An 11945-nucleotide genomic window follows, 5' to 3' on the forward strand; every position below is an offset into this window, starting at 1 on the left:
GGAGCCCAGGAACTCAGACAGTGGTATATTCAATCCAAACTTCTTATCCTTAGTGTGTGGTATGTACTTCAATAGATATGCAGACAGTAAATAGACAATGCACAAAAGAGAGATGTAGACACAGCAAAATATATTTCTGTCCAATGTGGACACAATACAAAAGCTATGTCCAGTCTACCACCCTCTATCAACAGGGTGCTAAGTAGATTGGACCCTTGTACATACGCAAGGCTGTTCTCCTACCTCCTTGGCACTTCCAAAACATTGGCCTGGGATGCTCTCCTAGAGTTTGTGTGGGCCTCATTTGTGTGCCCTGCAATCACATTCTGACTGATCCTCCTGGACAGCCTTCATAAGCAGTGCTTGCTGTGGATCCTTGACCTCCCTGCTGCCTTGAATGCAGCTCAAGCTGAGGAAAAGTCACCTCCTTTGATGTCTTCCTTTGCTGCTCCTACGCACGATGATCCAGCTCTTCCATGCTATGAAGATCTGCTCCTTCGTGTACGCCAGAAGCCCGCAACAATTCTGAGATCTCGTCTTCGTGCAAGTCCCCTTTCCTGAGCCTCCAAAAACTGGGCTTGACTGCTCCTTGAAGTGGCCACAAATGCTCAAGACCTGAGCTCTCTGAAGTACTCAAATGCCCTAGCCTAGGGGGACTTTTATAGGCTGGAGTATCCAGCCCTGAGCTGGCCAACTGGGTCAGCAAACCAACCGACCTGGTTGGCCAGCCAACCAGCCCTACCAGCCAACCTGGTTGGGTCCTATTTGAAGTCTCTGGAACTGCACCTTGCAGCCCCTTTCGCTGTCCTTCCTGGCCACATGGCGATTGCCACTGGCCTGCTCATGTGGGACCTGTTCCAGGCCTTTTCCAGGCCCTATGCATGATCAAAATATGCCCAAGACCTGGTGCCACTTGTCAGTATCATTGTGCCATCTGTACCAGGGTGTGCAGCACCCTTCTATCACCGATTTGACCTGCAGCAGCTTCCCATAGGTGGCACCTGACTGGCCCGTGGCAGCCCAGACATCCATGCTTCTATTCCGACATGTTCTGCCATCAAGTCTGCTGCAATCAGCTCCTGCTGGTCACGCCTCCAGATGTGCTCCATACGACTCAGGTACAGTTCTAGATGTTGCCCATGTGGCGGCCCTGTCATCTTTGTGTGATTGCTGCCCATGTGCTGTCCATGTGGCAGCCTTGCTCTTTGTGTTAGTTCTGTCCATGTGGAAGACTGAAACACTGCTTACATCTCTACCAACCTAAGCTGGTTTACCTTCTCTTTGCAATCCTCATTTGGGGGCTCATAGATGGGGAGGTGACCATCTATACTCCAACACAGTCTTCAAGTTGCATAATATGGTCCAGTGTTGCACTCTGATGGATTCCATACTCTTCCATTATGTTGTATCGGGTAGACAAAATGTTCGATTTCTGTGGGGCATCATAGATGGGATCTACAAAGTGGAAGTCTTTGCTTGAAAGACAAAATGAGAGATAATTGGAGATAAAGAGTGCCATGTGTAACCGGGTGCGAAGGTGCAGTCCACGAAATTATCTTATTATCTTAATAATCAAACGAATGGACGCAAGTGGACCTGTTCCTACCAAAAGATGAGCAATGCCAGTACATCCGTCGGCCTCCATAGCAGCTCCAACGCTGGCGTAAGTATGGCAAGCCACCACAGGAGCATTATGCCGTTCCAGAACGATCCACCGCATGCCGTTATCCAATGAAAACGTAGAGATGCGGCTTTGCAATCCGGCCAAAGCGCTGTTGGCCACTCTGTTCTGTTCTTTCTCCTGAGCGGTGAGAACGAGGGCGTTGGCCATGAAGCAGGTAGCCTGAGCATTGGCAATGAGCGAGGCAGCAGCAAGGGAGGTCGTGAGGAGAGCTCTTCGGCCAGGAGGGGAGGTGGGTTGTGCTGGATTGGGTGATTCAATGGCAGGGGATGCATCTGGTGAGCTGAGGTGATTGGATGCAAGGCGATGATCCACAGAACACCTTTGGGAAGGGAGGAGGCTGGTGGGAAGCTTGGGTGGGTGCAGCGACAGCATTGGGAAGGCACCCATTTGCAATGTTGGCTACTGTGCATTGGATTGTAAGGCTTTATTCAGTTCACGCTCATTCATTAAGGAAAGGACAAGTGGACGTCCTGTTTGCCACTCGCCTGCCGCCGTCGCACTATTGGCAGTACTCAAGCTCAGTTCACACCATCGTCCGCTACCTCCCCAAAAGGTGGTGTGACGGATGTCCCAATTGGAGGGACTACGGCCCCGAACACTTACACAAAAGATTTGTGTCCGTCGACCCATGAAGGTCGCCTACTCCATGGCCAACTCCTTCAACCGCTACATGATTGGCCCATTGTAATCTTCTCCAAATCACATGTTGGTGGCATAGATTGGCAACCTGATGACCATTGGGTAGTATGAATGACCACAACTCGATCACCGTAGCTACATTGCATGACCTATAACTTATGCATTGCTCAATGAAATTCAGCAAACTTTGTATTCAAGTTGTAGTACACATTCCAAACTTGAACATGAGAGCAAAAAATTATGGAATAAGGATTTGGAACGAGACTGTTAACGCATTACAAGTGCTATATTGCATGTGAAGTATGCATCCTAAAGACTATAGGATATACCAATTTATTCAAAAACATCAAAATTTTATTCTATACATACATGCAACCAAGTAATCGTTCTAAAGTACACTACGTGAGCTTCTCCTCAACCCAAGGACACACCTAAATGAGATCATTATGCACGGGTAAACAAGCCTCCAATGTTGTGCTAAAGTGATGCATACCCATTTGAGAGCACGCTCCATAACTTTTTTTTGATTTATTGAAAACCAAAACGGATTGAAAATTTGGAATCCAAACTATTGGGACTAGTGCACGGTGGTCTTAAAACATTAATAATTGTTGGTATTAGTATCTAGATTCACCCTAGAATGAAAGAAGTTGAAAAAGTGCAATTTGTGCATGTGCAAATATATTTTAATAAATCCAACACTATTTACAAATTTGAATTGTTTCTTTTTCCATGCACTTGCTTGCTATATGGCTCATAGGCATGCTAAAGGTCATTGAATTTAATAATACACAGCATCAAACCTAATAGCGTGCCCTTTGGCCTATTTGTGTTTTGAAGCATTTTAGGCCACATTGCACTTGTTTGGGATATCCAAGTCTATTGAAGTGTATCACACTGAAATTTCGCTATTCTTGTGAATTTCAAATTTTCACACCTCCCGCCCATCAAATCTTGGAAGATTAAGTACCTGCAACCTACCCCCGCCTTGCAAACGCCCTATGACCCGCACGCACCTCGATGTGACCTTGCGCAGACTTTGGTTTACCATTGTCTTCTTTCGGGTAAGTTGATTTCTATTCTTTGCTTGCCTCACCAGCTAGCTTCTCTGGTCTATTATGAACTGATCGTGGTCATGGCCTTAACAGCAACATGCAGCTCGCCATGGCTTGCAAGAGAAGCAGACAGAGGCTGCAAGACACGAAACCGAAAAGCCAGGTCAAGGCACAAGGAACAGAGTGTGAGTCGAGGAAAGCGCACGGTATCGAATCGACAACGGAAGACACTTTTGCAACATCTGCGAAGGGAGAAACAACGAGAAGAAAGAAGACTCCTTGCACATCAGCAACAAGAAGCAATTGCAGATGAACGCATTCGATCATTGCCATCAGAGCGAAGAACACGAGCTGTGGTGTCACAATTGGTGGGAGCATTCGAGACAGCAACATCAGGCCATTCATGAGATTACCAGTCTCGAGTCTTCATAAGCTTTAGCCTGCATCCTAAACTTCATAGAGTAATAACCCTACCAACACCTCGGGAGATGTACGCCCAAGAGGTGATCTCTAACCTGAGAAATGGCCTACGGAAAGTGAAAGGGGTGCACAGCTTAGATCAACTAGCTACAAAGAGGGCGACATTAGCTATGTTGGTGTCCCCTAAAACAAAGGAGAAACGGCTTAGGCACAGAATGTCAAAGATGTTGTCAATCAAAAGGACCAACATGATTCTAGTGATTAAATGTAGAGCAGAAGCAATGCACAATCATCCCAATCCGAGAAGTTTGTAGGCTTCAATAGAATGCAAGAAAAGGAGAGAGAGAACCTAAATGCGGAAGTCATTGCGATGTTTTGGCACAAAAATACGAGAGTTTCTCCAAACAGAAAGGACATCTGTAAGAAGCGGATGGGACGCAAGGTGTTTGAGGAGCACATCATACACATGCTAGATACACTGCAGGTCAGTGGTGCCTAAACCATCCGGTGGTTGTTTGTGATTGAGCTTTGGGATAGTTTACTTGTTTCATTTCTTACACCAAGCTTGGACTAAATATGATTGTTCTAAACCAGCCCGATGGTTGGAACATCATGCAACTGTTGGGTGATTCAGCTCAATCTCGCCAGTTATGTGATTGTCATGAACTAGCGTGGTTGAATAGACATTAGTTGTTGTCCAGCCTGGTGGCATGGTTGAGTAGAAATTAACAGCAATAGATTTTACAATATATTATTATTTTACTAAACCAGCCCGATGGTTGGAACATCATGCAACCGTGGCTGCTTCAGCTCAATCACCAGTTATGTGATTGTCTTGAACCAGCGTGGTTGAATAGACATTAGATATTGACTAGCCCAGTGGTTGAAATTGTTGTGTTTCTTAGTACTTAAATTTGTTAAATTTAATTTTTTGCTATTCGGGTCATATACCACATTGCAATTTGAAGCTGAAGAAGAAGACATTCAATGTCTGTCCAAATGAAATGAGGGAAGACAACCACATTGCTCTAAAATGGAGGAGCTTTGAAAATGTCAATGTTGAAGGATCCGATAAAAAGAGATGGCTATTGTCATATAAGAGCACCCAACCAAGGGAGCTTGTAGGTCACATGGTTTAATCCATCCCAAAATATGTGCTTCACAATTTCACGGCTAGTTGGCAGGATTATAAAAATGATTTTGATTACTGGTAAATTAATGAAGTCCCACACTAATTACATACTCCAACATGGTGACATCCTTAAAGAAATTAATGTCAACACAAAATTCTTAACCCACCAGATCCTCGACATCCTATAAAACCACCCCCCCTTCTCAAGTTTCCTCCATTCATTTTTGATCACCCACCTTATCTTTTTGAATCTCCCAAATCACTATCATTCCACCTCCACTTCTCCACCACTAGTTTTCCTCCACCTTTATCCTTGACTTTCCTTCTAGCATAATTCCTCCTCCACTTTTCCATCACCATCACCCCCTCTCCTACTTCTACCACTTCCAATACCACCCTTGGGTCAAGGTAGACCCTTTCCCCCCCTCTCATGCCTCTCTTTCCCCTCCTTTCTCCTTCATCTTTGTCTTTTAGCCCCCCCCCCTTCCTCCTTCTCAATCCCTTTTTCTTTCCCCAACCCCCTTCTCTGTTCCTTTCCCCTCCCATTTTCTTCAAATTTCCCCTCCCTTCCCTTCCCCTCCTTCACTTTTCCCTCCATCCATTCATGAGCCTTCCCCTCCTCCCTTCTCTTTCCCCTTGCGTTGTTCCCTTTCTTGCCCCTCCCCCTTTCTCTTGCCTCTCCCCCCATTCCCATTCATCCCCCTGCATATTAGCTCTGTTTCCCAATGTTCCCATTCATCTGTCTCCCCCAACCTAGTCCCCCCCCCCCCTCTTTTCATGTCTGCCTCACCCATCATTCCTTTCAAAAATCTTGTTCCCCATTCGTCCCACATTCTCACCTCTCATTCCTATCAAAACCCACATTCTTCATCCATCCTCCTAGGACCCCTTCCCCTTTTATACCATCCCTTGTTTCTATTAAACTATCATTCCACCCCTTGTTTTGATATTTCCCTTATCCCACGATTTCAAGAATCCGTCGATAGTCGTCACTACTAATGTAGAAAGAAATACAAAATCACAAACTTTGCATGCAACGAAAGTTGATTTAGAGTCATATCCTACTTTTGAACATAGAATACTTAAACTTCATTGAAAGAGGGGAAGGGAAGGGAAATTCCCCTCCACCCATTTGTGAGCCTTCCCCTCCTCCATTCATTTTTGATCACCCACCTTATCTTTTTGAATCTTCCAAATCACTATCATTCCACCTCCAATTCTCCACCACCAATTTTCCTCCACCATTATCCTTGAATTTCCTTCCAGCACAATTCCTCCTCCACTTTTCCATCACCATCACCCCCTCTCCTACTTCTACCACTTCCAATACCACCCTTGGGTCAAGGTAGACCTCTCCCCCTCTCTCATGCCTCTCTTTCCCCTCCTTTCTCCTTCATCTTTATCTTTTAGCCCCCCCCCCTTCCTCCTTCTCAATCCCTTTTTCTTTCCTTGACCCCCTTCTCTGTTCTTTTCCCCTCTCATTTTCTTCAAATTTCCCTTCTCTTCCCCTCTTTCACTTCCCCCTCCACCCATTCGTGAGCCTTTCATTGGACGGAATTTGCAACATGGGTTTGAACTGTGATTTAGTTGCAGTTGATGTCGTTTTTTTAATTTTCATAATATAAAAGAAGTGAATGGTAGAAATGTGAACAATTGGTTTTTCCAAATTAAAACAATAATTTTAAGGAAAAACTTGCATCCAAATCATCACAAATATGTACAAATCAATTCATTATCCTCTACTCTCTTGTGTTTCATACATATTCCTACACATAAAAATAATTTCATGCATAGGTAGAGAAGCAAGGGTACTTACTTAGCATGTGTACTCAAAATCAAAAGTATAGATTTCATTTATTTAGGTATGGAGAATTCAATGCCATGATATTGCCCCAAAATTACATCACAAATTATATTAGAAACCCTCTCCAAAAGTTTGGCAGTACGACCAAATGCTTATTCTAAATACATACTATCAGAAAAAAAGCTTTCCTTTGTAGTCTCAAAATTCAACCAAGTCTACTACCAATCCTTGGATGTTTCCGACAAGAAGCCAATGCTTAGCACAATTTAACTTTTGTAAGAGCAACTTGGTGCATGAACTCATGCACTTTATCACTCAATCCCAACACACCAATAAGGACAAAGTAGATTTGTTTGCATGGAACATACATTGCTTTGTTTGCATCTCATTGCATGAAGTCCATGCAAGAGCATCGAGGGAACTCTGATATTGCCACTATGCATGTTAGGCCCTTAGCAATTGAGCTCCCTATATGTACATGAAAAAGGTGCATTTCATTATTAGGGATAATTATTTTAACTTGGACTGCTTCTACATTTAAACACTGAGCCTTCTAAATCCTCTCTTGAAAATCTTTACTCAGCTTGGATCTCCACTTCACTATTCTATTGTCCCTTTGACCAACGTGAATGCCACTCACTGCTATAGCACTCCTAGGCACGTGTGCACCTTGCACATGTAGTCTTTCTTCCTCCTCAAGCACAAAACCTACTTGTTGTAGCTGCTCCTTTCCATATTTTTAATGGAAGTCCCAAGGGAAACCTTTCACACCCAAGACAAATGGCCACACACACCAAGGATAGATTGATTAAAGGTCCATGTATGAGCTACAGAGGAATTGCAAAACCACACAAGCTATTCTTTAATACCATTGAGATGTTGTCTTCTCCCCTTGAAGCAATGTGCATGAATACCCTTAGCGGCACTTCAATACAAAGAATTTATGAGTGCTCCCCATTTAGTCTTTGTTTCAATAATGTACCCAAAGCATGTCGCCACACTACGTGGCTCTGTTCTTTGGATGGCCCAATTTGCATCATGCACAATAGTCTCTTTGCACAGATTGTCATCTTCTTGTATACCAGAGGACTGAGGTCTTCTTCCACCTCTTGGAGAATCTACTTGAAACTATTCAGATTGATGATTCATTAACACCCCCTCCACTAACTTCTATTTAGAATGAATCAATCGCTTATATTTTTATTTGTCCCACATCTACGTATCCCCCCAATTGGCCAATTGCTGGTAACATAAATATACTTTGGCCTATGATTATCATGCTCCATCATTGCAACAGGAGGGGCAAAGACTCTTCTCTTGTAATCTAATTTTGCTCCATTGATGGCCTTTGCATTTCAAGTGTTTGAAGTCCAACTTCTTCTATAACATTATAGGATACATCAACAAGCCTTTTTATAGACACATTGCTAGAATCCTCAGTCATCATGCTCTCCCTCAGTATATCTAGAGTATTGTTAACGGGATTTAAATGTTACATTAATTGGTTGTATCGATACAACATTAATTGGTTGTATCAATACAACATTTCTAAACAAAGCAAATGATTGGGCATTTAACAGTATACGATCGAGTCGCGTTGCTTGAATCAAACATGATGATACCATACTAAAAGAAACATAGCAAAAGCACAAAGACAAGGTTCAAAACCATAACATAGAAATGAAGAATACAATGCTCAAAGTTCCCCGTGGAATGATGTCCTTAGATAGGAGACTGCCATTCACCACTATTTTAGAAGCCTGCAAAGGGAAGAGCAGATGAGACCATTAGATGCCTAGGTCCATGAGTGCCTGCTGCAACAATGGATTGATGTCCCCTGCTTGCAAGCTGCCCCTCCCTTCCTTCTTCTTCTCCTTCACATTTGCCCCTTCATTTCTCCTTGCCACCCACACTTTCCCTCTTGCTCCACACCCCCATGCTTGCTTCTCGATCTTCCCTCGAGCCTGGCACATCGCATAGCCACTCGGTGGATCGAGCTATTGACCGTGTGGTTTCTTGCCCCTGCCTATTGGTTTTGCATTGCCCTATACTACTCACATGATCTTGGGAGATCTCGGGCCCCTTGGTCGATAGTCCTCAAACTTGATCTATGCAAGAGGGTAGAGGGTAGTGTACTTCCCCCTCACTTTAGGTGGACCAAGTCGACAAGTAAAGGTAGCCCTCACCCCCCCTTTGCTGGTCAAATAGAGTTAAGGAAGGGTGGTGACCTTCCCCTTGAGCCTCTTCATTAGAATTGATTGGAGAAGGGAAGCTCATAGCCACCTTCTAAGCCCGTATTGTTGCAAGATCAAGAAGCCCCCCCCAAGTGAGGTCACCTGCTTTGTGGCAACGCCAAGAGGTTTTGTAGACCTCACATCAGACCCATCACATCAAGTTGATTCCAGCTTCAAAACTCGGGCACTGATTTTGGCATGGAAGATTATTGGGTGACATCTACTTTAAGAAATTGCAAGTGGGTCGCTATGCAGTCAGCAAGCTTGGGCTTTTTTGGGCTGCACTTACAGCCCATCCAATCTGCATTTCTCTTGTAGGCTAGTTATTTTGTTTTTTTTTCCCTCCTTGTGGTAGCAAAGCATTAGTGATTGTTTGTCAGGGAGTAGAGTCTTGATTGTGACATTTTGGTCTAGCAAGAGGAGCTCTAAAGTCAACATCCTTGACCCCTAGAGCTGTGAAGATTTGTCTATCCCCTTAGGACAAACAGTAGGTTTAGCAACAGTTCAATTTCTTCAAGACAGACTAGTGGTAGGCCGGATTGTTGGTTTAACACCATCGAGGAGGTAGATCTAAGAGTGACTTCAGGCGATCTTAGCCCTATAGGGTGACCATACTCAGGAGGCTACTATCTATGGGAGGGGCATCTTTTTGCTCTAATTGAGCTTCCCAACCACCACTTAGGCCCTCATGGAGCAGACCCTGATCTTCTTGGAACCACACCTAGTCTACCTTATCCCTTGGTACCATGGTTTCACGTCCTCACATGTTAGGGAAGCTTCAATAATAGCAAATGATGGGGTCCCCAAGCTAGGCTAGCTGTTGAGCACCCGGAGGCCCTTCTCAAAGATGATTCTTCTTGAGACCCTGAATGGGGGTACATCAGTAGAGGGTGGAGATCTATGGGCTCCCTAGGCAGTGCCTTTGTTGTCGATAGCTGGGGCACCTAGCTCGAGAATCTTCCCTAGAGGGCAGGAACAACTTCTCCCCCCTCCCCCATAGGTTCAACAGAGTCAACAATGAGAGACACAAGAGGAGAGGGACCACCAAGATGCTCTCAAGCAGCCCTTGTAGGAGTCACATGCACCTTGGGTGATGCCGTGTCAAGGCAAGTGGATCTTGGTAAAACGTAAGAAAAAATCAAGCAAATGGACTCAAAAGAATAGGAGACAGCTAAGAATACAAGACAACATTATAAAAGATTAAAAATAGCTAGGAATACAAGATAAAACTATAAAATATTCAAGATTCCTAATATATGACCTGTTATTTGTGTAGAAAGTACAAAACTTCAAACAACTTTAATGATCTCTCACATAATAATCTCATCATAGTGGTCTTCTACTTCCTTTTCATGTAACAGTGGCAAATTTGAGATTTGGGGATTAACAAGACCAAGCACATGCTTTGGGTGTGCAATTTCATGAACTATCCAATAATGAGCTTCAATACTTGTGTGCTTGCTTGCATTGCATACTAATGCAATAATTTTTATACTATAGGTGTTGAAGCTTCACCATTGGCAAAGTTGCCAAACACAACTTCATGCTCCTCTATGAATTCCTCTACTTTTTTGGTGATCACACATCTCATCTTCTTTGTAACTCTTGTTTCCTCTTCTGGGCCCTCATTGTTCAGAGCTTCCTTAGCATGAAAAATACTTGGCTTGTTGGCATGGTTCACATAATTCTCAAGGGAACCAAAACTCTTTATTCTTGCTTACAAGTTTCAATGTGACATATGAATCAATGGCATCACTAGCAAAAGTGTTGAAGGCCGGTATGAAGTTGACACTCCCTCTCAACATCTCATACTTGCCAAAGATATCCTCAAGATTTTCTTCCAATGCAACCATTTGCCTATGAATCACAAAAAATAAGCACATGAATTACTTTGAAACACTTGTCATCTCAAGTAGTGACTTCAACACCATCTTGAACTTCCAAAAGCATTCCATGTCACCCATGTGCTGCATTAAACATAGCTACACCAATGGTGATGGGTTATTTATACACATTGTGAATCAATGCTGCAAATTTTCCTTCAACCACATATACTTGCAATTTTCAAATCTAAGAAATCATGCTAAGGGCTATGATTCTTGCCCACCACAAAATAAACAATGTCTCTGGCACCACTATGCAATGCAAATCCATCATTATTCTTTTTAAAATGAAGCCTTTAAATGCGTACTTATTTTTGACTCCCCAGAGAGTGTTAGGAGTGCAAGAGATCTAGGGCTCTATGACACAAACTTGAGCAAATTAGGGCTCTAAGGATGCTGCGATGTTGTGGCCTCTTCAAAGCCCTATCTACTGCATTTTGTGCTCTTGCCTGAGCATTGTTTTAGCCTTGCAAATACAAAAAAAAAGGCCACACTGGCAATTTTTTTGTGCTCTTAGGAGATTTTAGACCTTGGCATGTCTACCTGCCTTAGCACTCCTTTAAGAGCAAGGCATTTATAAGTGCCCTAGGACAAGCATGCCCTTTCTCTTTGCATGGCAAGCCAAACCAGAGCCTATCATATGCTTAATCAAGCCCAGATACCACCTTTTTTGCTTTACCTTGATATGTATAGGTGCTAAGAGAGGGCCAAAAATTGAGCATAATGGGCTTCATGAAGGCTGTGATATCATAGCCTTCAAGAAGCCCATTATGCTCATTTTATGGGACTTCTTGACTAAATATTTCAACACAAAGAATGAGACAAGGGAATCTTCAAAAGAATCATGATGAAATTCTCTATCCTCATCTTTCTCCCTTTCATGGACAAAAGGGAGTCATAGTAGGAAGCCTCATGGAAGCCCTTGTCCTCATCCTTTCCCCTTTCATGGACAAAAGGGAATCTTAGTAGGAAGCCTCATGGAAGCCCTTGTCCTCATCCTTTCCCCTTTCATGGGCTCATATAGAGGCCAAAAAATTGAGCATAATGGGCAACTTGAAGGCTGTGATATCACAGCCTTCAAGAAGCCCCTTATA

General features: G+C 43.5%; 1 protein-coding gene across 5 annotated transcripts in view; it reads right to left on the minus strand.

Annotated features, from left to right (window-relative positions):
• Positions 1–2062, minus strand: part of LOC147886559 (uncharacterized) — a 178489-nt gene extending 176427 nt beyond the window's left edge. For all 5 annotated transcript variants that reach the window (XM_087395699.1, XM_087395698.1, XM_087395697.1 and 2 more), the window contains exon 1: positions 1607–2062. In XM_087395699.1, the coding sequence (XP_087251825.1) occupies positions 1607–2056 (450 nt within the window). In that variant the 5' untranslated portion in view covers positions 2057–2062. The remainder of the gene's footprint in view (positions 1–1606) is intronic.
• Positions 2063–11945: the final 9883 nt, after the last annotated feature.

Source organism: Dipteris shenzhenensis, chromosome 24, assembly GCF_047967505.1.
Source record: "Dipteris shenzhenensis isolate YYH24624 ecotype China chromosome 24, Dip_SZ_1.0, whole genome shotgun sequence".
NCBI classification, from domain to species: Eukaryota; Viridiplantae; Streptophyta; class Polypodiopsida; order Gleicheniales; family Dipteridaceae; genus Dipteris; species Dipteris shenzhenensis.